Raw genomic sequence first — 26,875 nt, forward strand, 5'->3', positions numbered from 1 at the left:
TCCTTGTCTACTCCGAAACCAAATCCAAAACTGAAGCCACCGTCTCGGTCTTTTTCTTCGTTGTCTTTGTCATGTTTGTGTTTGTCTCCTTTTCTGTCGATGGCAATACCTCCGCCTAAGTCGACCTCAAAACCTGTGGTCTTTTTACGATCATTGGGTTCTTTTTTAACATTTGAGTGACCTGCTGGTTCCATCAAAAGGAAATCCCCGTCAATATCTGCACCTTTTGAACCCTCGAGTGCTCTTGGAATTGGAAGCGTGCTGGATTTGAATCCGCCGCCGCCTTTTTTGTTGCCATGATGTCTGACCTTGACCTTGTCGATGTTGGCTCTGAAATTTTTGAGGATTGAGTTTACATCTGCTGCCGATTTTCCTTTGAAGTTAAGACACAGTCCGTCTAGCTCGTATCCTGCAATAGAACAGTAGCTCTCTTCATCTATCGTTCGATGAGCCTCCGAATAGTTGATTAGAGCCCCCAAAATAGCTGATGATTTTCAACCTGCCGCTTGTTTTCGAAAGTCGCGAGTTTATTTATTCAATCATTCTTAGACGAAATGTTTGAAATTCAAACAATCAAAAGTCAAACCTGGTTAAGGATGGAACAGTTTTTAAAGTTTACTAAAGAAAAATATTAGTGAAGACTATTCGAATATAAATACTATGATTCTAAGAAAAAGGTTACAAAGAAGTTAGTCAATTAGAACGCCCCTACTTTATAACACAGCAGCAAGATAATGAAAAAACGACATTATATTTGAAAGTCTATTTTATCAACAAAAACCAATTTACCAATTTAGAGATCAATTCAAAACAAAGCCATTTTCTGTTGCCATAGTCAAAATCAGGGTCGGAGTTAGGGGGAGGGGGGTTTGCTGCCGACCCAAAGGGACCCCCTTTGAACTATCTATTTTGAGATATCCCTTTTAGGCTGACGGACCCCAAAATTTTTCTGAAGGCGCCCATATTTTAACAAAGGACGCGCGCCGAAAAACCGCATTTTTTGATGAAAAATTTCCAGAAAAAGCCTTAAAACGCCTTTTTGGCCTGTTTTTTTTCAAGGACTTTTTACTGTTTTGGGAGAGCTCGGAAAAGCAATTTGGTCGACCTAAACGACAAAATTTAGATTTTGTTTTTTAAAATCCCCCTTTTGAGAAAATCCTAGATCTGCGCCTGGTGAAAATATTCAAAAATGTGAGCTTGAGTCTGGGCTTCGTTTTTTTAACTATATAATACAGGCAAGTGAGGAGGTATAACATATGTAGGTTTTCAGCTTTCAAAGTGGATTCCACGAACGCATTTTTAAGGTGCGAGCCTTGTTGCCCTTTGAAACGCCCAATATATAGTTAGAAAAATCCGTTGCCATTAACAAAAAGACTGCTGGTACCATGGCGTAGCTATTATTGCTCTGAAGGCTCTCTAAATTTTCTGATCTAGTCTTGACGAAAGAGAAAAATATCGGAATCATTTTTAGGTTTTTTAAAACTTAAAACTCCCCAATAAAAAATTTTTAAAATGGGTCTATTAATGCAATATTTGGACCAATCGATTAGCCTTAGTTCAACTTGCGGTTTCTGAGACGGATATTTTCGCAATTTGCAGACAACGCGTTACAAAAATTAGGAATTTTACATGTCGGCACACCGACCAGCAGAAAAAAAAGGCACACAACTGGTTGGCGTGTAAATATCAGAAAGTATTTCGGGCACAGTTATCTATAAACAAAAATCTAAATTGATTTTTTTCAATTTATACATTTTCAAGTTTTTTTGATTTTTTTGGACGAAAAAAGTTGAGATAATAAACCAAAATTACTAAACAAAACACTGTATTTAGGGTTTTGTTTAGAAATTTTGGTTTATTATCTCAACTTTTTTCGTCCAAAAAAGAACCAAAATCATTGAACCAAAAGCAATGAACCAAAAGAACCAAAATCATTGAACCAAAAGCATAAGAAACTAAATGGTGATTATGTTTACTTGCGATGCGAAACACATTTTTTATTTTACTAATTTGGTTTGTATATGGAGACCGGCAAAATTCAAATTCTGTCTTTAAAGCAAAATTCGTAACAGGTTTTTCTCAAACCCGCTCAAAATTTTAGGAAAACTTCTAATGCGGCTCAGATACTGACTAAAATGGTTTCAAGCGTCTTATCGTTAAAATCATCTGTTGCTTTTGTTGACAGCCAAATTTTTGTACAAATTCAACGCATGTTTTATAAAATTATTGATGATGCTCAGGGTATGCTTATTTTTGCATGCTTATTTGCTGATTGGCATGCTCTTGCATAACTCCGAATAGGCCGGTTCCCGGCTCCAAATCGAACTGATGAAAGCGTGTTGGTTCAATTCAACACTGAAGTTCGATGGATAAACACACGAAGGTGTGGATCAAAAAACAACACCGCAAAACTGCCCGTTAGCAAAGTTTGTTTAAAAAAATCGAAGTGATGAAAATTCGAAAAAAAACATACAGCAAAAAATATTGTAGGTTTTTTTGCAAAACTTTCCTCAAGATGCTAAGAGGCTATGCTATGTAAAGCACAAAGTATTGATTTTAGTTTCAAATAACGTAGCAGAACTTGCTTGATTAGGATGAAGTCCGCAGAGCCCTTCAACGTCTCGATGAAAGCGTTTTTTAAAAGAACAGTTGGTAAAACTTTCGATTAAAAACTTAAAGTTTTTATTGTTCCGACTGTGGAAGAAAGTGACGCATTATTTGTCCTCGGGGTGCTTTTTTTCTTATGACAAATTTCGATTTTTAACTAGCCATTTTTAAAGGAGTTTTTGTATATCAACTGAATGGTATTGCTGTCCTGAGCTTAAATTTGAAAAGAAATTTCACTTGAGATTGTTTTTTTTTGTATTTCACTTGTGATTATGAAGGTTTAAGGATTGCCATTTTTGCCGTTTTGGGACGGTTAACACACGATATATTTCGCGCTATTAACGCGTAAGCGAGATATACTCCGTCTTGAAACTCGTTCCAAATTGGTTGAAGGAAGCGTAATTGCCATAATTGATTTGTGACTAAGAGCAAGGCTATGACTTTGTTCTTGATTTGGCGTTTGGATGGATGCTTTTATCAAAAAATTTCAAACTTAGATAACAAAAAATTAATTTTGTTTGATTTTTTGCATTTATTTTTTTCATGTTAATACTGCTCCATAGACCTTAAGGAGCAGTCAAAACAATCAGGGCTTCGACCTAATACGAGTAGTCTTGTTGTTCCGACTTTCGTAATTAAAGTAACGGAATAATTGTGCTCGGGGTGTTTTTCTTCAGTTAAACTTTGACTTAAAAACTAATCATTTTTATTTCTGACGAATTTTTACATCATTCAAAGGGTACTGTTGTCCTGAGCTAAAATTTGAAAAACAATTTTCACCTCTGATTGTTTTTCGTGAAGTTATGTGTGTTTAAAGATTGCCATTTTGGCCAATTTGGGACAATTAACGCGCGATACATTTCGCGCTAATAACGCGCTCGCGGAGTTTTTTTGTTCCGATTTTCGAAGAAACGGAAGTTTTACGATCGGTGTGTTTTTTTTTATTCAGTCAATTTTCGCCGATGGAAATGATAGTTTTATACCCCATTGAAGAGATCGACTTCCGGAGTTCAAATGTAAAAAGGTAGTTTACCTCCGATTGTTTTTTTTTTTAAGTTCCGGGGGTTTGATAATTGCCAAACTGGCCAAGATGCGGATTAAAATTTAGGCGCTTTAAAGAATTTATTTATAATGCTGAGAGCGTAAACTCGAACTATTTATGCGTGGCGAATTATCCCGCACAACCAAAACTGTTCGAATTGAATTGAGTCTAGCTGGTTGGATTGGTTGTATTAATTTTGTACGGCTCAATATTTCAGACTTTAAAATTGTCCAAAATTTGAGGTTTTAATCATTTTCTGTACCCAACAACTACTCGATATGAAATAAGGGACAGTCAAAATATTCAGGGCTTTGCCCTGATATACGATTAGTCTTGTTCCGTCTTAGAAAATGTTCCACATTGGTTGAAGGAAGCTTATTTGGCGAGTGGGGTGATAACTTTCACAATCAGGGCTTCGACCTAATACGAGCAGTCTTGTTGTTCCGACTTTTGTAATTAAAGTAACGGAATAATTGTGCTCGGGGTGTTTTTCTTCAGTTAAATTTTGACTTAAAAACTAATCATTTTTATTTCTGACGAATTTTTACATCATTCAAAGGGTACTGTTGTCCTGAGCTAAAATTTGAAAAACAATTTTCACCTCCGATTGTTTTTCGTGAAGTTATGTGTGTTTAAAGATTGCCATTTTGGCCAATTTGGGACAATTAACGCGCGATACATTTCGCGCTAATAACGCGCTCGCGGAGTTTTTTTGTTCCGATTTTCGAAGAAACGGAAGTTTTACGATCGGTGTGTTTTTTTTATTCAGTCAATTTTCGCCGATCGAAATGATAGTTTTATACCCCATTGAAGAGATCGACTTCCGGAGTTCAAATGTAAAAAGGTAGTTTACCTCCGATTGTTTTTTTTTAAAGTTCCGGGGGTTTGATAATTGCCAAACTGGCCAAGATGCGGATTAAAATTTAGGCGCTTTAAAGAATTTATTTAGAATGCTGAGAGCGTAAACTCGAACTATTTATGCGTGGCGAATTATCCCGCACAACCAAAACTGTTCGAATTGAATTGAGTCTAGCTGGTTGGATTGGTTGTATTAATTTTGTACGGCTCAATATTTCAGACTTAAAAATTGTCCAAAATTTGAGGTTTTAATCATTTTCTGTTCCCAACAACTACTCGATATGAAATAAGGGACAGTCAAAATATTCAGGGCTTTGCCCTGATATACGATTAGTCTTGTTCCGTCTTAGAAAATGTTCCACATTGGTTGAAGGAAGCTTATTTGGCGAGTGGGGTGATAACTTTCACAAATCTCAAGGTTTTATTTTTTTTTTCGTTTTATTGTATTACAATTAACTTTTTTCTGTTATTGCTGCTGCTTCATAGATTTTAAAAGGCAGTTGGAACATTCAGGTCTTCGCTCTGATACGAGCAGTCTTGTTATGTTTTAATTTTTGTTTCACTCCCCACACGGCATTCCCCACTCCTTTCACTCCTTATACATTTTGCTTCTATTGATTTAATTTGCTGCTAATAGGACGGTATATAGCGCGTTACTTTTCCTAATCAGAATTATATTGGCCAAAATATACGAAATGTTTCTTTCCCTAATTTAGAACGAACGGTCCCGTGCTAAATTTTGATTTCGAATATTTGACTTTAATAATTTTTTTTTAAAGGTATAAAAATTTTCTAAACAAGACTGCTCGTATCAGGGCAAAGCCGTGAATGTTTTGACTGCTTTTTAGGGTTTAATGGAGCAGTATTAACCTTAAAAACTTAAATGTAATGAAAAAAAATTTCTAAAATTTGAAAATCGGAACGATTTCTGAGACGGATTAACTGTCGTGCGTTAATTGTCCCAACTTGGCCAAAATGGCAATCTTTAAACCCCCATAATGTTACAAAAATTATTCTCAGGTGAACTATTTTTTCAAATTTAAAATCAAGACAACAATACCTTTCGACTAAAATTTAATACTTTTGTCGAAAATGGCTAGTTGAAAAGTCGAAATTTGTCTAAAGAAAAAAACCACCCCGAGCACAAAATTTTGGTTACTTTCGTACTGAAAGTCGGAACAAAAGATAGATTTAAAAATTCGAAATGCATCTGCAGGATTATAGAAAACGCATACGGAACTGAAAAGTTTCGTCACCTTCGAAACTTGGAAAAACAAAATCTTTTAAATTTTGCCTCAATTCAATTTAGAACAATTTCTACCGCTTATTCATAAATAAATCGCCGCTTGTGCTTTAATTATTGAATTTCAAATTCCATTTAAATAGCGAAAATTAATTGCCTTTGAAATATGGATACACAAAGTCGCATTTGTCTGAAGAAAAAACCTAAATTGAGCACAAAACTTTTGAAGCTGGGAGCAAAAACACAATCCAAAAACTTAAAATTTGATCGAAATGAACTGAATCAAAAACATCCGAGACAAGTTAAAGAGTAGTCGAATTTTTTAGGGCATTGCACTGATGGGCAGTCTTGTTTCAGTTTTTTTGCCCCAATTTTTCTGTAAATTTCCTACACATAGACTGAAATGTTGCTGTACCCATGGGTCCTCTGAATGGTCCTCGCGAAACCCGGGCATTCACTGAATTTTATTTGTTCCTTTATCGTTAGAATAGTTTAAGCAATAATGGAGATTTGAAAGCAAATTTTATATGACAGCATTCTGCGGCCCAGGCAAAAAATTGAAAAAACAGGCGAAACAAAGGCTTTTTTCCGCGCGCGCTTCCCCCTCAAAATTAGTGTATATTGGCCTTTAAAAATTTTTTAGGGTCCGTCACCAAAAATAGATATTTCAAAAACAGTACAAATGGGTGATTCCCTTGGGTCGTCAGGGGTCAAATTCCTGAGGGAAGGAGGCTCCGAACATTCAGCCTCCCCCTAAATCCGCCCCTCTTCTATAGTGTTCTGGGAGCGCTCGCAAAATCAATTTGGTCAATTTATAAAAAAAAATTGACAAAAATTTCGCTTTTTTCAAAAATCTGCGCCGCCTTCTTCTTGAGGAAGGCATAAATCCGGCTGGAAAGTGAAGCGTTATTTTTGTTACGGCGATGAAAAGTTGCGACTCTGATTAATTAGAATTTAATTAATTTGTCAGAAATTCTTTTTTGTGACGAGTGTAAATAAACCAGCTGAATATAAACCAACCAAAAATTTGCGGAGTATATAGGCCAGCCGAAAAGTTACATCATATGAATGCAATTTGCATTAACTTCGTAACTGTTACATAATTGTTACATCATAGGTAACAGTTGCGAAATATATTTCGTAACTGTTACATAGTTATATACGTACGTATAAATCTTACATTTTCGGCTGGTTGAAACTTTCGCTAATTTATACTTCGCCTGGTATCGTAAACCACCTCTCGACAAGGGCACATGCGTTATAAGCACAGTTGAAGAGTAATGAGAAGATTTGAGGGCCAGGGTGGGGTCATTTAAAAACCGTAATCATCAATCGCCATAAAAATTGAGCAATCATATACTGACTGGTCCACGCAAAAGCTGTGAGCGCAAGCTTTGAATTTTGAATCAAAACAGAAGAGAATTAACTTTGATTTCGCAAATCCAAATGGTCATTTTTTCTTTATGAAGTTGACGGTCCTTTTTGTTTTTGATTGAAAGTTCCGCCCCATAGCAAGATATAGCGTTGGTGATTTGTGAAAAAAAAGTTGTAGCACCAATGCAACAACTGCCGAATGCACGTTTGACTCTTTTTTCTGCCTGCTCTGACGAAAAAGGATTTCGATCGACTTTAGTTTCAAAAAAAGTATGAATAAATTGAAATTGATTCAAGTTGTAAAAAAAAGTAAGTTAATCAAAACGAAAACTCAGATGGATTCAAATCGATTTTTTAGACATTTAAATCAATTTAAATTTAACAAGAAGATCATTTTAAATTGATTTAAAATCCATTTAAATTCGTAAAATGTACATGGTTAATCGATTTGGATCGATTTAAAATCGATTTAAAATAAATTTAAATCGACCGCAAACCATTTTTGTCAGTGTGGGACGCAATTCAGTCACATACTATTTTGATAAGTATCGTCTGAACAAAACACGCATATTTAACTTACTGTGTGAGAAACGGTGCTAGTGGAATACGCCGAAGAAGCCAAAAATAGAAACTCAAAAAGTAAAGCAATAAACCAAATCGTAGATCAAGTTTAAGGGTCTGTTCTGTTATACGACCCAGAAATGAAAAATCGCTCATCAAAATTTTTTTAAACAAAAATAACTGTTGTGAAATTATACAGAACCCAAAACAAACAAAACTTCTCGTATCAAGGTGAAGCCTTGATTGTTTCGACTGCCTTTTTAATTTTATGGAGCAGTAATAACCTAAAAAATTAAATGTAATAAGGGGCAGTCAAAACATTCAGGGCTACGACCTGATACAAGGAGCAGTCTTGTTGTTCCGACTTTCGTAATGAAAGTAACGGAAAATTTGTGCTCGGGGTGGTTTTTTCTTTGGTCAAATTTTGACTTAATAATTAATCATTTTTATTTCTGACGATTTTTTTCATCATTCAAAGGGTACTGTTGTCCTGAGCTAAAAATTGAAAAAATTTTTCACCTCTGATTGTTTTTTTGTAAAGTTATGTGTGTTTAAAGATTGCCATTTTGGCCATTTTGGGACAATTAATGCGCGATACATTTCGCGCTAATAACGCGCTCGCGGATTTTTTTGTTCCGATTTTCGAAGAAAACGGAAGTTTTACGATCGGTGTGTTTTTTTTATTCAGTCAATTTTTGCCGATCGAAATGAAAGTTTTATACCCCATTGAAGAGATCGACTTCCGGAGTTCAAATGTAAAAAGGTAATTTACCTCCGATTGTTTTTTTTTAAAGTTCCGGGGGTTTGATAATTGCCAAACTGGCCAAGATGCGGATTAAAATTTAGGCGCTTTAAAGTTTTTATTTATAATGCTGAGAGCGTAAACTCGAACTATTTATGCGTGGCAAATTATATCGCACAATCAAAACTGTTCGAATTGAATTGAGTCTAGCTGGTTGGATTGGTTGTATTAATTTTGTACCGCTCAATATTTCAGACTTTAAAATTGTCCAAAATTTGAGGTTGTTATCATTTTCTGTTCCCAAAAACTACTCGATATGAATTAAGGGACAGTCAAAACATTCAGGGCTTTGCCCTGATATACGAGTAGTCTTGTTCCGTCTTAGGAAATGTTCCAAATTGGTTGAAGGAAGCTTATTTGCCAGAATTGATTTGTTACTAGGAGCGAAATTTCATACTTCGTACTCTATTTGGCGAGTGGGGTGATAACTTTCGCAAATCTCAAGTTTTTATTTTTTTTTTCGTTTTGATGTATTTCAATTAACTTTTTTCTGTTATTGCTGCTGCTTCATAGATTTTAAAAGGCAGTTGGAACATTCAGGTCTTCGCTCTGATACGAGCAGTCTTGTTATGTTTTAATTTTTATTTCACTCCCCACAAGGCATTCCCCACTCCTTTCACTCCTTATACATTTTGATTTTAATGATTTTATTTGTTTATAATAGGACGGCATATAACGCGTTACTTATCCTAATCGGAATTATATTGGTCAAAATATACGAAATGTTTCTTCCCCTAATATAGAACGAACGGTCCCGTGCTTAATTTTGGTTTCGACTTCAATACTTTTTTTTGAAAGATGAAACGATTTCTAAGACGGAATAAATCATCGCTTACACGTTAATTGCGCGAAATTAATCTCGCGTCATTTGTCCCAAATTGGCCAAAATGGCAATCTTTAAACCCCCATAACTTTACGGAAAATAATCACAGGTGAAATAGCTTTTCAATTTTAAGCTCAAGGCAACAATAGCTTGTGAATGGTTTTTAAAAAAATTGTCGAAAAGGGCTAATTAAAAAGTCGAAATTTGTCTGAAGAAAAAATACCCACCCCGAGCACAAACATTCCGTTACTTTCGTATTGAAAGTCGGAACAAAAAGATAGAAATTAAAAAGTCTAAATGTATCTGCAGAATTATAGAACACGCATACGGAACTGAAAAGTTTCGTCACCTTCGAAACTTGGAAAAACAAAATCTTTTAATTTTTGCCTCAATCAACTTAGAACAATTTCCAACGCTTATGCGTAAATAAATCGCCGCTTGTGCTTTAATAGCACGATATTGCGGGTTAATTAACCCAGTTGAACAAATTATCGAATTTCAAATTCCATTTAAATAGCGAAAAACAATTGCCTTTGAAATATTGGTATACAAAGTCGCATTTGTCTGAAGAAAAAACCCACATTGAGCTCGAAACTTTTGAAGCTGGGAGCAAAAACACAATCCAAAAACTTAAAATTTTATCGAGATAAACTGAATCAAAAACATCCGAAACAAGTTAAAGAGTAGTCAAATTTTTCAGGGCATTGCACTGATGGGCAGTCTTGTTTCAATTTTTTTGCCCCAAATTTTCTGTAAATTTCCTACACATAGACTGAAATGTTGCTGCACCCATGGGTCCTCTGAATGGTCCTCGCGAAACCCGGGCATTCACTGAATTTTATTTGTTCCTTTATGGTTATCTTAGTTTAAGCAATTATGGAGACTTGAAAGCAAATTTTATATGACAGCTTTCGTTAATAATAATAAATCAGAATCAGCAAAACTGCTGTTGCCCTTTCAATCGATAATGAAAGGGAACATCTTTGAAAGTGTTGATTTTCGATCATTTTTGAAAGGCAAAAAAATGCTGTCAGAACATCTTTTATTTGATACTGGTGCTCTTTTTTCCTTTTCCCCCCACCTGCAAAATTTTACCAGTGAAATTTTGTTCACATTTTCCGAATGTCACGATAATTGGCATGCAAACTAATCAGGCCATTATAAACATACTTGTTCTTCATGTTTAACCTTGTAAAACCCTTCGTTACAACATAAAAATCATGCTTTTGGGGAGATGGGGGGCGGAGGAAAAGAGCAGATACTGGCGATATTCTTTTAGTATTGTATGAGCTTTGTATGTTTATCTAAAGTACATACAAGCCATATATTGTTTAATGCGTATTATGGTATTTCTGAAAAAGGCCCTGGGTCGAAGAGCGGATTCAGAGAGGGGGGGGGGGGGGGGGGGGGGGTTGGGGGGCTTCGATTCATTTAGGTCGTAATTTACGACATCCCTTTTCGACCGACCAGCCTTTAATTTTTCTAAAACCGCATTTGATGCCAATATATACCAAATACTAAGTTTGAAATGGAGCGCGCGCCAACAAAAAACGCAACTTTTTTTGTCAAAACTTTCCAAAAAGTGCCTAAAACATCTTTTCCAGGGCCGGATCTAGGATTTTCTCGAGAAAAGTGGGGGGGGGGGGGGGCGATTTTCCAAAAAAAGTTTCGAAAATTTTGCCGACCTTTTTTTTTGGTCGACCAAATTGTTTTTCCGAGCTCTCCCAAAGCAATACAAAGAAATCTTTATGTCAAAATTTTCCAAAAAAGGCCAGTTCTTTCAAAAATTTGCCAGCGGATCTGAAACTTTGATCAAAGTTGGTTCCTTATAGCAGGGGTGAATCTAGTATTTTCTCGAGAGGGGGGGGCGGATTTTCAAAAATGTTTTGAAAATTTTGTCGACTTTTTTTTACGTCGACCAAATTGATTTTTCAAGCTCTCCCGAAGCATTTAAAAGTCCCTGTTCCGGCCAAATTTTCTGCGGCGCAGGCAAAACTTTGAAAAAACAGGACAAAAAAAGGCTTTTTTCCGCGCGCGCTTCCCCCTCAAAATTAGTGTATATTGGCCTTTAAAAATTTTTTAGGGTCCGTCACCAAAAATGGATATTTTAAAAATAGTACAAATGGGGGAACCCTTTGGGTCGTCAAGGGGTCAAATCCCTGAGGGAAGGAGGGTCCGACCACCCCGCCTCCCCCCTAAATCCGCCCCTGCTTCATAATGTTCTGGGAGCGCTCGGAAAATCGACTTAAAAAAAATTGACAAATTTTTTTGCTTTTTTCAAAAATCCGCGCCGCCTCCCCCTTGAGGAAAGCATAGATCCGGCTGGGTAGTGAAGCGTTATTTTTGTTACGGCGATGAATATGTTGCGACTCTAATTAATTAGAATTTAATTAATTTGTCAGAACTTCTTTTTTGTGACGAGTGTAAATCGCGGAGTATAAAGGCCAGCCGAAAAATTACATCATATGAATGAAATTTGCATAAACTTCGTAACTGTTACATAATTGTTACATATGTAACAGTTACGAAATATATTTCGTAACTTTTACATAGTTATATACGTACGTATAACTCTTACATTTTCGGCTGGTTGATACTTTCGCTAATTTATACTTCGGCTGATCTCGTCTATTTACCACCTCTCGACATGGACACATGCGTTATAAGCACAGTTGAGGAGTAATGAGAAGGTTTGAGGGCCAGGGTGGGGTCATTTAGAAACCGTAATCATCAATCGCCATAATAATTGAGCAATCATAAACTGACTGGTCCACGCAAAAGCTGTGAGCGCAAGCTTTGAATCAAAACACAAGAGAATTAACTTTGATTTCGCAAATCCAAATGGTCATTTTTTCCTGATGCCGTTGGCGGTCCTCTTTGTTTTTGATTGAAAGTTCCGCCTCATAGCAAGATATAGCGTTGGTGATTTGTGAAAAAAAAATTGTAGCACCAATGCAATAACTGCCGAATGCATGTTTGACTCTTTTTCCTCCCCGCACTGACAAAAATGGATTTCGATCGATTTTAGTATGAAAAAAAGTATGCAAATTAAATTGAAATCGATTTAAATTGTTTTAAAAAAAAGTAAGTTAATCAAAACGAAAACTCAGATCGATTTAAATCGATTTTTTAGACACTTAAATCGATTTAAATTTTTCAAAAAGATCGATTTAAATCGATTTAAAATCCATTTAAGTTCGTAAAATGTACATAGTTAATCGATTTGGATCGATTCAAAATCGATTTAAAATCAATTTAAATCGACCGGAAACCATTTTTGTCAGTGTGGGACGCAATTCAATCACATACTATTTTGATAAGTTTCGTCTGAACAAAACACGCATATTTAACTTACTGTGTGAGAAACGGTGCTAGTGGAATACGCCGAAGAAGCCAAAAACAGAAACTCAAAGAGTAAAGCAATAAACCAAATCGTAGATCAAGTTTAAGGGTCTGTTCTGTTATACGGCCCAGAAATGAAAAATCGCTCATCAAAATTATTATTAACGAAAATAACTGTTGTGAAATTTTACAGAACCCAAAACAAACAAGACTGCTCGTATCAAGGTGAAGCCCTGATTGTTCCGACTGCCTTTTAAAGTTTATGGAGCAGTAATAACCTTTAAAAATTAAATGTATATAAGGTAAAAAAATAAAAATAAATTTCTAAAAATTGAATTTTTTAAATGAAAATCATCCCCCCACACGCCATATAAATTACTAAGGGACAGATTTCACTCCTTATAACAAATCAACTATGGCAAATAAGCTTCTTTCAACCAACTTGGAACGATTTCTAAGACGGAATAAATCACCGCTTACACGTTAATAGCGCGAAATTAATCGCGCGTCAATTGTCCCAAATTGGCCAAAATGGCTATCTTTAAACCCCCATAACTTTACGGCAAATAATCACAGGTAAAATATTTTTTCAAATTTAAGCTCAAGACAACAATAGCTTTTGAATGATTTTTTACAATTCCGTCAAAAATGGCTATTTAAAAAGTCGAAATTTGTCTGAAGAAAAAAAAACCCACCCCGAGCACAAATACTCCGTTATTTTCGTTATTAAAGTCGGAACAATTACTTTCGTTAAGAACGTCGGAATAATAATGTGTTCAACCGTTTGAAGTTTTTATTGAGAGTTTTTATTGAGAGTTAGGGGGCGTAATGGGGCGGGCCGAAATTGAGCAATTTCCATCAAAATTTAAGGTACTAGTTTACTTGTTTGGTCTCGTGACAAAACTAGTTTAGATGATTGGTCCCGGCTATTTTTTTAAAAAAGAAGAGACAACACACGGGTTTTGGACCTACGCCTTGGGTGTTGGAAATCTGATTCGTACACGCTAGACTAACTACGCCCGTTGGGACAGCAATATTGAGAAATAAAAATGCTTACTGTTAGAATTAGCCACTTACTGCACCTCGGTTTTGATTAGAGACCACAGCATTTTTGAGTGACAAAACAAGTAAACTAGTACCGGAAATTTAGTTGGTCATTTGAAAAAATAGCAATGTATTCGGGCATGTTTTCGGGCCAACCCTTATCCTTTTTCTTAATTTTACTACCGAGTTGACCAGCAAGTGCATTCAGTTTTTAGTATCGATTGAAACTGAACTCAAATTTTTTTTGGTCCACCCAAATAATCCTCCCGTTGGCACTGCGGTTTTCATTGTAAGCTTTTTTGCCGCAAATACTTCTGAAAATTAAGTGATTTTCCGTTTATACTGCAGCGGCTTGTTTCACCGACACTGGGATTACAACACGACGAGAACAATGACGTCTGAAAAGGCGGATTGAATGTGCGATGCTACTCTTAAAGATTTGAATGATTGCAAATTGGAGGCTTCAATGCTAATGCTGTGCCTTGAAGAATTTTTTGCTAACTATTATCATAAGATTGAATAGGTGTGTGCTTGATGAGGATTGAGGAAAAAGAGTGCAATTATGAATTCAAGTCATTGGCTAAACAAGATGAGGAGGACTGACCATCGACTATCTTGGATTGAAGATGTGAAGAGGAGGATGCATGGACATTGCATATGGCCAGTGACCCGTCTGCCTCGTCCTTCACTTCAAATGAGAGATCACTGTCTGCTCCCACTGGTATAGAGGCACGACCATCGCCTCTAAAAAGTGAACAGGAAATAGACATTTTTGAAAATTAGATAATGTTTTATTAAGGATCAGTATTAAGGAGACAGGAAGGAACTAATACAGCCTACTAAAGCTATAAGTTACTGGATTTGGGGGTGGAGGCGGCGGCCGGGGAAGGGGGGTTGGACACCCGGACAAATCAAAGCGTCCACCTTTGGCTCTACTTTACCACATCCATTTTTAGCCGATTTGCCCTAAAATTCTCTAGAGGTGCTTTTGCCAATATTATAACTGATTTTTGATGGGACGAGCACCAAGCAAACGCCAATTTTTGTCAAAAATGCAAAAAATGCCTGAAAAAATTTCTTCCGTTATTTTTTTGATATCGTCGGGGCACAGAGAACTTCGACGAATTAGTGTCTTTCCTTGAAGTGTTTGAAGAGAGCTCGAAAAATCGTCTTTATAATTCCTCAATCAAATTTAAAGAAGATCGTCGACAAATTTCTTTTAAGCCCCCCCCCCCCCCCACTTTTAGCAGAAGTTTTATATTTTTATAAGTTTTGACTCCGCAGCTCGATTTGGCACCTAAATTTGATTTGCCTCTAAATACCACTTCAGAAGCCCTTTCTACGTAGAATCAAAACGAATAAATGTTTTAAACCAGTTCTGAAGGGGTCTTGCGTAATCTTTTATCCACTTCCCTATTAGCGCCGCAGAAGAAATTTTTACCCTGTATTTTGGGCTAAAATAAAATGTCGAATTTGCGACCAACAAATTTTGCCCAACTATTGTTGACTTTGATTGCAACATGCATCACCGTTTGCTCAAATCACTTACATCAGTGTTTCAGCGACATCAGTGTTTCAGCGAAAACGTCATTTGTGCTTCAGCGATATAATCAAAACATTGCATGTCCAATTGTGATTCGAGAGCTTTAAAAGTTTTCCAACAAACGTTTTTGGTCGACAAAAACTGTTGAGAAGTTTTCGCCGTTTAGATTCGACATACAAACCAATTGAAACGACTTTGAGCAATTTTTGTTTCCTACAAATAAACTATTCACAACTACTTTTTCTTGCTTTATATTGAAAATCCAACATTGAGTCAATAGATCGGTTTATTGCTTTGTTTTCCTTTATGCAACGATCTTTTATCAGCTCAGAATTTTGCTAGATTAGCTTTTTTCTACCGTGCATCCACCGCGCTTTAACTTGCTTTTGACCAATATTTTATGACTGTAGATTGAACTTTAAAGTCTCTGAATTTTAGTAGCTTAGAAGCAAAAAAATTGTGACAAGAGACGCAGTTACTAGTTGCGACAACGTTCTACCCACTTACTTTCTGAGGAGGTTTCCGCGACTATCTTAGAAGATTGATCACATCCCAGACTGACTCCTACTCATCACTTATTAAAATTTTACTAGTCAATTTTGAATTATATAAATATCAGGTACACGTCCTGTAAACAATCTAAGAATAAAATGAATTGAATACTGCTTGTTTAGACTCTAAATACATACAATACTGCTGTGTCAGCGCGAAGCCTGCGTGTTCCGACTGCCTTTAATGGTCTACGAAAGAGTTTGAATTAAAAATTTAAAATTGAGAGTTTGAATTTTAAAATTGACACGCTTTATAAAAAAAATCACCGAGCCTAAATTTTCCCTCCATTTCTGCGAAAGTCGGAATAATAATCAATCATCACTTCAAACCCATTTTCAACCAGTTTTTGGGGGCTAATCCTCGAGTTGATTTCATTTTCTCATCTCACTAGTTAATTCGCTTAACTGAGTTTATCTCAGTTTTTCATACTGCTACTGCGTTTTTTTTCAAAATTTTCCTCATTTATCGAGATTTCTCATCAATTTCATTCCGTCTTCATATCAATTATGTCCTTTCAACCTCTCTGGAAAAAAAATCAGTAAATTAGGTTCTTTTCCCTAAGTTTACTCTTAGAATATTGAAGTACCCGGTTTGACCGAAAATGGTCAAACTGTTCTTCAATAAACGGTGTATCGTAGTATGATACACCGCCTTTTATGCCAAAACAAAAAAAGTTCTTTGAAAATTCGATGACACATTTTAGCAAAACGAAAATTTGTGTGATTAGTATTGTTTCATAGACTTAGTTTATGGAATTGTATGATTAGTTTTTTCGGTCTGTGGAGGTCAACCCGGGTAGGTCGTAGATCACTACAGAAAATAGCGTATGCGTCAAACATTATCTGGTGCATCACGCCGACAAAATACCATATTAGCTGTTTGTCCTTCCTAGCATCCCGGGTTGACCAAAACTTCTTATCATATAATTTCACACAATTCCATGCGTACACTAAATTGTATGAAATCTCTATGATAAACATTTTTTTCATATATAAAAATTATACGATAAGTATTTTTGCAAAATTTTTGTGTCGCTATCACAAAAAAGCTAGTCATATAATTTCCATATATGGGAATTGTACGTTAAGCATTTTTTCAAAAAACAAAAACCTCGGTTTTTTCATCACCATCAGACTATTTTATTAGATTCAAACAGCCGCAGAATTTAGTTTATATCTTTTTCAACCATTTTCGAAACTGTACGAAAATTTTATGATACGCAATTTTCCATACACTTGATGTATGGAATTGTATGATAAGCATTTTTGGTGAATGGAGGTCAGCCCGGGATCCTAGAGAAGACAGACTCAATAAGACAAACTAAAAGTCGATTCAATAACTAATTCACGTGGCATAGATTGCCTATATGGAAAAATATTGAGCCTTCCAAAAAAGCTTTATGAAATACTTTGACAAACGTAGACTTCAACACAAAACAAACTTAACAATCAATTAAAGACAGGTATTAAAATGTTTGGGCGATCCTTGAATTCTTTCATACACAAGCAGGAGCTCCATGTTCGAGGTCCCAAAATAAATCAATGGCCTACCGTAGCATTACTCGACCTAGTGCTCAAGATATTTAGATGATTGGGCTCAAGTTAACACTATTATATATTTATATCAGTAGCAGGCCCTGGATAAATCAATTTGGTCGACCTAAAAAAGGTCAACACAGTTTTGACATACTTTTGAAAATCCGCCTTCCCCTAGAGAATATCTTAAATCTTATATCCGTAGAATGTTTAATGTCGATAAGATAACGTATAGAAGCAGACAACAAAAGCAAACGAACCCATGAAGAAATAAAAACCATGCGAGCAGACTTTCTGCCGCTGTGAAGATTGCCAGACACCTTATCACTTAAAGTAAAAAAAAACTACAACAACAACAAAAAAACATTTCTTCCGAAGTTTGCACTTTCCTGGTCTAGAACAGATAGCCTACCACTTCACAGCTAAAGATCCAGCTGAGGGTGGGCAAACATAGGAGAATCATATAGCTTCTTTTTCTTGCTATTCTTGGTGTTAATTTTAGAACTGGGAAGAAGTGTTAATTTTACACCAACATAATTGCAATCCCAGAAGTAAACAGTTACAATGATGTTGATGATACTAGCAAAAAATGGATCCCTAAAGATATCAGTCAGGAGACTCAGGTGAACCAAACAATTCCTGAAACTCTAGTGGACATCAATTTGTCTCTATAGAAAAAAGCTGAAACGTTCGAGAAGACGCTAAAGCGTTTTCAATTGTGTAATAACGTATTTTCACTCCATCATTGCGTATTTTTTATCATTAAATTTCATTTTTTGTAGTAAAACTCTCAACTACTTCAATATTTATAAACATACCAATTTTAATTCAACACTTGCTTTTTCTAAAAAAAAAAATCCCGCTAGTTTTAATAGTGCCACTACTGTACCAATTTTCTCATCCAATCATATTTGTTAGCATAAGATTTCACTCATTTCTGCAACACTTTTATGATTTTCATATAAAAAGTTGAACTTACCTAAAATCTGGCCAGTCGACGAGTGTTTTTCATAGAGGGTTGAAATTTCAGTTCGAAACATTTTTTCCTGATGAATAAATCTTTCAACGTTGAAATTCGTAGGAACCGATAGATGCTTTTCGGTACTTTCAATTGAGAAAATTTGCAAGCTCACCATAGAATGAGCTAGAATCATTTCTTGTTTCTTGCTTTCAAATGCAAACTTAAAACCAAACGCAACCTTTTTCGAGGAGTTTAAAGAAAGTGCTTAAAGATTAAGAAACAAAACTCATCTAAGGATTAAAAATAGTTGTCAATTGACGCTCAAGCAATTTCGCTAAATATTGAAACCAACCGAAACTCCGATTCTTTTTTCATCCCAAAGTCAAATTGACTCAAATTTATCTCATACTTTTTACTCTTCTAATAAAGAAAAAAGTTATAGGTGACAATTAAAACTACAATAAACCAAAAAGCTAGGTTTACGAGGGGCTAGGTTTACGACAAAAACGAGGGGCTAACATAACTTATTGCTTAAAACAAAACTTCACAATACAGGAGTATATAACGAGGGGATGAAAAACTTGAAGGCTAGCAGACCTAAAACGGATGCCATAAAATAATACCATAAAATATAACCAATATCATAAAAGAATAATAATAAAAACCACAAATAATACCTTTGGTTGGTACGGAGGTCGACTTTTTTGATATGCACAAATTAAGTTATAGATAACAAATGGACAAAAATCTGTGAGTGTTACCATTGCCTTTGATTGTCTATGGAGTAGTATTTGATATAAGATAAACGATGAAAACTTCAAAAACATTGAAAAAATTATAAATATTTTGGGATTTTTTTGAAATGAATTGCCCCCCGACGACGCTAAGTAAAGTGCAAAACAAAATATAGTGTTTCGTAATGAAATTTCGCAATGAATTTCGTAATGAAGGTAACAAAATATTTGTGCTCGTGGTGGATTTTTTATTCTGACAAAGTTCGACTTCATAACTAGCTATTTTTGACGGAATTCTTTTTACATCACTCAAAAGGTATTGTTGTGCTGAGCTTAGACTTGAAAAGTTATTTTATCTGTGATTGTTTTTTGTAAAGTTACGGGGGATAATGCCATTCTCGTTAATTTCGAACAATTAGCGCGCGGCATTTGTCGCGCTTTTTACGCGTAAGCGGAGATTTAATACGTCATAGAAATCTTTCTAAATTGCTTGAAGCAGGCTATTTGCCGTAATTGATTTGTTACTAGGAGCAAAACTTATCACTTTGTACTTTATATGGCGTGTGGGGGATGATTTCCTCAAAAATATCAAATAAAAAAATCCATTTTTTATTACAATTAATTTTTCATGTTATTACTGCTCCATATATCTCAAAAAGCAGTCGGAACATTCAGGGCTTCACCCTAAAACAAGCAGTCTTGTTCATATATAGCAAAGTTTTAAATCGACCAAATATCATGCTGCTTACCACTTCGCAGCAATTTTTAGGATTGAATCTTCGCTTACGCGGTAATAGCACGAAATGTATCGAGCGTTAATTGTCAAGAATTGACCAAATCGCAAGTTTTAAACCCCCATAACATTACAAAAGACATTCACAGGTAAAATATCTTATTAAATTTGAGCTCAAGACTACACTAATTTTCGAATGATTTTTAAAAAAATGTCAAAAATGGCTAATTAAAAATTTGAAATTTGTCTGGAAAAAAAACAACTCGAGCACAAATATTCCGTCACTTTCAAGTCCGAACGGCAACCAACAACCTATTCATCTCTCAATAATGGTTTTCCGTGGCTTTTTTTGTTTTCACAGCTCTCAGTATTAACGATTGGAATTTAAAAAACTTTACTGGAATGGACAAAGTTTGCGAGAATTAGTATCTGCTTCTAAAACAAAAGGAATTCAATTGTCCTTTGCTAACATCGTCCTTATAGATTTTATTAGAGTGGAATTCATTTTCGGATGCTTTGATACAGTAGGTTTCATGAACCATTAAACTTTCACGATGTTCCATAAGATAAAATCGCCAGATTTAACCAACCTCAAATTAACTTAGAAATCACAGAAAAGCTATTCGAAAGATTTCTCAGAAAAAAATTTCTCAGAGCTCCGCTAAAAAAAATGAGAGCAACAAAATTTCTTTTAAAATGTGTCGTTTTCAACAACCGGAAGGTGAAAATAATCAATACGCACCCCAGGAAAAACTTCTTCATGTGTGAATTTGAAGTAATAGTTCAATAAATCAAGATAAACTGGTTTTAAACATTCATTTTTCGTGCTTTTAAACACAATGCACGATTTTCAATTCAATTTAGAATCTAGAAAGTAACTTTTCTGCTGTTTTCTAAATCACAGGTGTGTAGAATGAACACAAAAAAGCTGCAAATATTATAGCTTAAACAAGCATGCTTTTAATATTTTTTCAAAGCAGAAAAGTTATAAAATGTTTTGATTTCTTCGTTTTTAATAAAAGTGGCTTCACGCATCACTAACTCTCGTTTATCTTCAGAAGTTTTATGGGTAATTGCTTGTTAGTTGACTCGAATAATTTAACTTATTCTTACCATAACTTACCATGTTTAAAAGTTGGCGAGTAACCGAGTAATTTTTCTCATTTAAAAGTGCAGCCTTATAAGTAAGAACAGCAAATGTGAAGCATTCCAACAAAATGTATGAGATGGGGCGTCGATACGTATGAAAGTAATAGTTTTTAACTTTATTTGACTGAACGGAGCTCGCTTAAGTTAGTTGGACCATGAGAAATTGGATTTCTTGAAACAAAAATATGTGCCAAGTCAGATATCAGTTAAGTTTTTTTTCTTTTTTTTTTTGTTAAAAACAATATTTACCCCCAAGATCTAGGAGTGTGGCCAGCTTAGTAAAAAAACGGGTTAGTATGTGACCATTGTGACCACTTGAATAACTTTTACACCTCATATTTGGCTAAAATCTTGGCTAGACAGTGAATTTCAGTAGTCTTTTTTTAAAAGCTAGAAAGTTCATTTTTTAAAACAAGAAAGCATTAATAATTGATTTTTTGTTTTGAAAATATACCAAAGGTTATGTTGAGGCCATCTATGAAAAAATATATATAAAAATGATGAAAAGGCAACAATATTTTGATAATTTCCAGAGAACCTTTTTCTTCACAGTCAAGTCGAATTGAATTTCTATTAAATTGCTCATATCTGGTCGTATCAGGGCAAAACCCTGAATTTCCAGCTGCCTTTTAAGCTCTATGAAGCTGTAATAACATGAAACAAACTAAACATTAAAAAAATGCTGCACTTTTTGTGAAAATTATCCCCCCACACGGCATATAAAGAATCTTTCGCTCTTAGCAACAAATAAGCTTTCCTTTAACCAATTTGAAACGATTTCTAAGACGAATCAAATCTCCGTTTACGCGTTAAGAGTGCGAAGTATATCGCGCGTTAATTGTCCCAAAATGGCCAAAATAGCAATCTTTAAGCCCCCATATTTTTTTAACGAAAAATGAATACAGGTAAAATATCTTTTCAAATTTAGGCTCAGGACAACAATTCCTTTTGAATGGTGTCAAAAGTTTCAAGTTGTTAATGAAATTAATTCACGTCTGGACAGATTTTATAACCGAACAAGTTGTTTTTTTCACAATGGTCGCATACTAACATGACGTTCTACTCTAGATCTAAAATATTATTTGATAATTAATCCACTGGTTGGTTTGTCCGTGGATAAATCAACCAGTGGATCATTCATCGATCTAGATGCCGACAGTAACAAGAATAACCGGATAGTGTGCCAGTGGCACCATATGTTCCAACCATAATCTTGAGAAAACACTGTCGAAAACGATTTTTTTATTCAAATAAGTCTAATTATTGCTGGGTAGTATGACAAAAAATCGACAAAAAGTCGGCAAACAAAAAAGTTTTGTCAGTTATAATAAACTTTAACTGTACTTATTTTCGGCCGTGACGTCCTCAAGACTTACTAGACGTTTTCACGCCAATTTGTTGTCGATTATCAAGAGGAGAAAACAGAACACAAGTTAAGCGGAGAAAAAATATTTTCTGAAAAGAAATCGGTCTTGTTCAACAACTTTCAGCCACCTCTGGTCTAATGGTCCATAATAGGTCATCAACTTATTGAGCAAGTTTTTCTCTAACAAAACAGACTCAAGTGAGGTAGCCTTTGAGCTATAAAAATTACACCGTGTTTTTGATCTGCTTTGTTGGCCAATTCAAAAAGAATCTCGCAAATACGTTTAAGTGAGCTGTTTTAAAACCATCAATAAACTTTTTAAAACTGCCATCAGTTTTTCAGCCTGCTTCTGTTGTGTTCTAGAAAAACATGTTCTATCGTTTTAACAAATTTACTTGACGTCTTACATTTTTGAAAATATTTCTTTCTTTGAAACAGTGAAATGGCGTTGAAAGTATATAATCAGTAGCAAAAAATTGGAATAGACATATTTATTTAACAAGAACAATCTGCCATTTTTAACAGTTTTTGCATGCAAATTTAAACTTTAGCCCAGCTTGACACATAAGTTTTGTCTGAAAATTAGTTTTTGCAAAAGTTTTCTGCACTAAGACAAATTGCTCTATTCAATTATTTCTGTCTTTTCCAACTTTTGCAACTTTCTATAGCTTTTAAGAAATTTATCGAACAACGTTTTAAATTTTCTCGAATAATTTTGACCTTGAAACATTGAAATATAGAGAGTTGCAAAAAGTTCGGACAGACAGAATTAATTAAAAAGAGCAACTGTCTACACATCAACGGAAATTGAAACTGAAATAAACATAATGTCGAAGGTTCATAAAGCAGAGTTTCACTCAAACAAAACCTTTGATTACGGCTGGCAATTGCATCCGAAGTGCCGAACAGTAAACCCTTTAGCAGGAAAATTTTTGATCAGGGTGGTTAATGTTTTTCTGCAATTAGTTCCCAAATTTTAAATGATTTGATCATCTTCACATCCGTATGTTGTTTAGGGGCAACCTAATAATTTTCTTAAAAAATGACTTTAGATTTTGGCTTTTGAACTAACTTTGCTAACTGGTTTATGGTAAAACCTGGATATTCCTTGCAGTATTTAAAAACTAGGCTAGCTTAATCATCGGATAATCGACGATCTCGCATTTTGAATTTAATCTGACAAAAAATTCAAGGTTGTTAGGCTTCAGATTTTGCATGCAAAAAAACTTCGAAAAGCACAGGTTGCTCATTTTAATTAATTCTGTCTGTCCGAACTTTTTGCTACTAATTATAGCTGAAATTAGTACAAAGTTTTCAAATTTTGACTTGAATTGTCAAAAGAGCAAAGAAAAATGATTGCGCTTTCTTAGAGATCAGTTTTCTAGTATATAACTATAGAGTTTTGCAAAAAATTCTGACAGTCAGAAATAATTAAAAAGAGCAATCTGCTAATTTTCAGCAATTTGTGCTTGCAAATTTGAACTTTTACCTTCACACATAAATTCTGTCTGAAAAGCTAGTTCTGTCCGTTCCAAATTTCTCGAGTAATTTTGAAATTGAGACCTTGAAATTGAAGAGCTAACGAAAATAATTGCGCTTTCTTAGAGATCAGTTTTTTTTAATATACAGTGCTGATTTAAATTATCCTGACAAAATTATTTAAAACTTGAATTTTCCAACACTTTTTTTGCAAATTTGGTTAAAATTAGACAAAAAGGTGAAGAGAACAAAACTTGCTTAGAAAATCAGAAAGAACATTGTGGAATTTTTTCTCCAAAATTCTCAACCAAAATTCACCACAAAAAAGGGTCATTTTGGCTTTTCAAATAATCAAGAATTACGCCGAAACTAATAAACTAATTGATAAGGTAGATATATCACAAGAAGCTTTTTCACAGCCCAACAAAGTTCTAGAAAAAATAAAACTCCAAAAAAAACTTGTATAAGAGATAATATTTTTGCTTGATAGTCAAGAAACTTAATTTTTACTACAGAAAATCAAAATCTTTGATTAAAAACAAATTTTAAACTATTTACCCAAATTTTTTGGAGATTTAACCCCTCTAGAACTTTGTTAGGCTTTGTATGTGACTTCTTGTGATAGATGTTTCACATCATTCAACATAGTAGTTTCTGCTCAAATCTTGATTAATTGAAAAAAGCCAAAATTAACCATTTTTAGGGTAATATTTTGGTTGAGAATTTTTCGGAGAAAAAAAAATGCACCATACTATTTATGATCAAATTTTATGCAACTTTTGTTCTTCTCACTTTATGTCTAATTTTAATCCAATTCGAGAAAAACGTGTTTGAAAGTTCAAGTTTTGTTCGTTTTGTCCGGATAATTTAAATCAGCACTGTATAATTAAAGAGTTTCGAAAAATTCTGAAAGACAGAAATAACTTAAATGAGCAATCTGCTTTTTTGAGCAAATTTTGCACGCAAATTTGAAGTTTTAGGTAACTTTGAGACATCCTTTCTATCTCAAAAACTAACTTTTGCATGCTAACTGTCTGAAAAAGGTAATTTGCATTTAAAAATTTTTATTCTGTCCAAATTTTTTATTTACTTGTACAACAAAAAAAATGGAACAGACAGAAGTTGTTGAAAAGAGCAATCTGCCAATTTGGATCAGTTTGAAACTGCATGCATATTGGAACTTTTAGGTGACCTTCAGAAACAAACATCCTTTCTGCCTGAAAAATTAGCTTTTGCAGGCAAAAAATTTCTGAAATAGGTCATTTGCTCTTTTTAATTAGTTTTGTCTATTCCAACTGATTGCATCTCTATTACTTCAAGCCCTAGACTTCAAAAGAATTTTAATTCAGCAGCAATCTGACATGCAATTTTTTCATTATAAATAACACTGAAAACGCCCGTAAAACTGCAAACAAGAAACTTCAATTTTTTTTAAGTTTCAGCATGAAGGTCAGAATTAAAAAAAATAGGACGTTGACCGGTAAACACATATCAGTTATCAGCATTGAAACCAATTGCGCCAACAGCATTGAAACCAATTGAGCATTGAAACGTTGACCGGTAAACACATATAAAATATCAGCATTGAAACCAATTGCGCTATTTCAGAGTTGTTGTTCCGAAGTTCGAAGAAATTGACGGATTATTTTGAGCTCGGGGTGTTATCCGCATTGAGGTTATCAGCATTGAAACCAATTGTTATCGCATATAATTTATCACGTATAAGCGATAACTTGAAACCAATTGTTATCACATTGAAGTTATCACATATAAGTTATCAGCATTGAAACCAATTGAAACCAACAGCATTGAAACCAATTGCGCATTGAAACGTTGACCGGTAAACTCATATAAGTTATCAGCATTGAAAACAATTGCGCCATTTCAGAGTTGTTGTTCCAAAGTTCGAAGAAATTGACGGAATATTTTGAGCTCGGGGTGTTTTTTTTTCTCCAGATAAATTGCGTTGACCGTTAAACACAAATAAGCCCTTGACTTATATAAGCCCTTGACATATAAGCCCTTGACTTTAAAAGAATTTCAATTCAGCAGCAATCTGACATGCAATTTTTTCATTAAAATTAACACAGAAAACGCCGGTAAAACTGCAAACAAGAAACTTCATTTTTTTAAGTTTCAGCATGAGGATCAGAATTTAAAAAAATTAAGACGTTGACCGGTAAACACATATAAGTAATCAGCATTGAAATCAATTGCGCATTGAAACGTTGACCATTGAAATTTGCGCATTGAAACGTTTCAATTGCGCCAACAGCATTGAAACCAATTGCGCTATTTCAGAGTTGTTGTTCCAAAGTTCGAAGAAATTGACGGAATATTTTGAGCTCGGGTGTTTTTTTTTCTCCAGATAAATTGCGATTTTTGAACTGGCCATTTTTGCCAAGATTTTTGAAACAGCCAAGAGGTATTGATGTCTTCAGCTCAAACTTGTGATTTACACCTGTGATTTTTTTCGTATAGTTGTGGGCTTCAAAGGTTGCCCATTGGGCCGATTTGGGACTATCGACGCGTGATATATTTCGCGCTATTAACGCGCAATCGGAGATTTAATCCGTCTGAGAAATCGTTCCAAATTGGTTGAAGCAGGTAGTTTGTCTTAAGTTTCTTAAGACAAACTAAGTTCGGGAGCAAAATATTTCTTTTTGTTTTTATATGCTGTGTGGGTAGTCTCAAAAATGAAGACAAAAAAAATTTACATCATTCTTCAAGGCATTTTTCAGAAATAATTTGCCATGCAATTTTTTAAACCAAAAAAACTAGGGCAAAAAAGCAAACAACCTCCAGGATTTATTTCGAATGATTATCAGGTTGGAGGTCAAAATGGTTTCAATAACTGAAAACGTTGTCCAACAATTCTGTTTCAGTCCGTTTTACGCAAACGATTTTACTGGAAAGCTGTGGTTTCATTATCTAGTGCAATTGGCACACAATGTGAAATAACTTACAAAAAAAAACTAATTTTAAACCGAAGTAACAGACACTTTCAGGGACTGATATTAATAACACTAATAAACGGACTGATAAACTTGATTAATAGGTCCACCATTGAACCAATTTATTTCTTGTCCATTTTTGACACAAGAGTTAAGGACCTAAATCAATACTT

At 34.7% G+C, this 26,875-nt stretch overlaps 2 protein-coding genes across 4 annotated transcripts in view; one reads left to right on the top strand and one right to left on the bottom strand.

Moving 5' to 3' along the window:
• LOC134846306 (uncharacterized) overlaps window positions 1–20,647 on the bottom strand; it is a 47,983-nt gene extending 27,336 nt beyond the window's left edge. Inside the window, exons 1-2 of the mRNA XM_063863608.1 lie at window positions 20,497–20,647; window positions 14,301–14,440 (exon numbers count right to left, since the gene is read on the bottom strand). Coding sequence (XP_063719678.1) covers window positions 14,301–14,440; window positions 20,497–20,516 — 160 coding nt within the window. The 5' untranslated portion in view covers window positions 20,517–20,647. The remainder of the gene's footprint in view (window positions 1–14,300; window positions 14,441–20,496) is intronic.
• LOC134846307 (uncharacterized) overlaps window positions 19,913–26,875 on the top strand; it is a 112,626-nt gene continuing 105,663 nt past the window's right edge. For all 3 annotated transcript variants that reach the window (XM_063863609.1, XM_063863610.1, XM_063863611.1), the window contains exon 1: window positions 19,913–19,922. The gene's annotated coding sequence lies outside the window, so the exon portion shown is untranslated. The remainder of the gene's footprint in view (window positions 19,923–26,875) is intronic.

This window comes from Symsagittifera roscoffensis, chromosome 5 (genome assembly GCF_963678635.1).
Source record: "Symsagittifera roscoffensis chromosome 5, txSymRosc1.1, whole genome shotgun sequence".
Classification (NCBI taxonomy): domain Eukaryota; kingdom Metazoa; phylum Xenacoelomorpha; order Acoela; family Convolutidae; genus Symsagittifera; species Symsagittifera roscoffensis.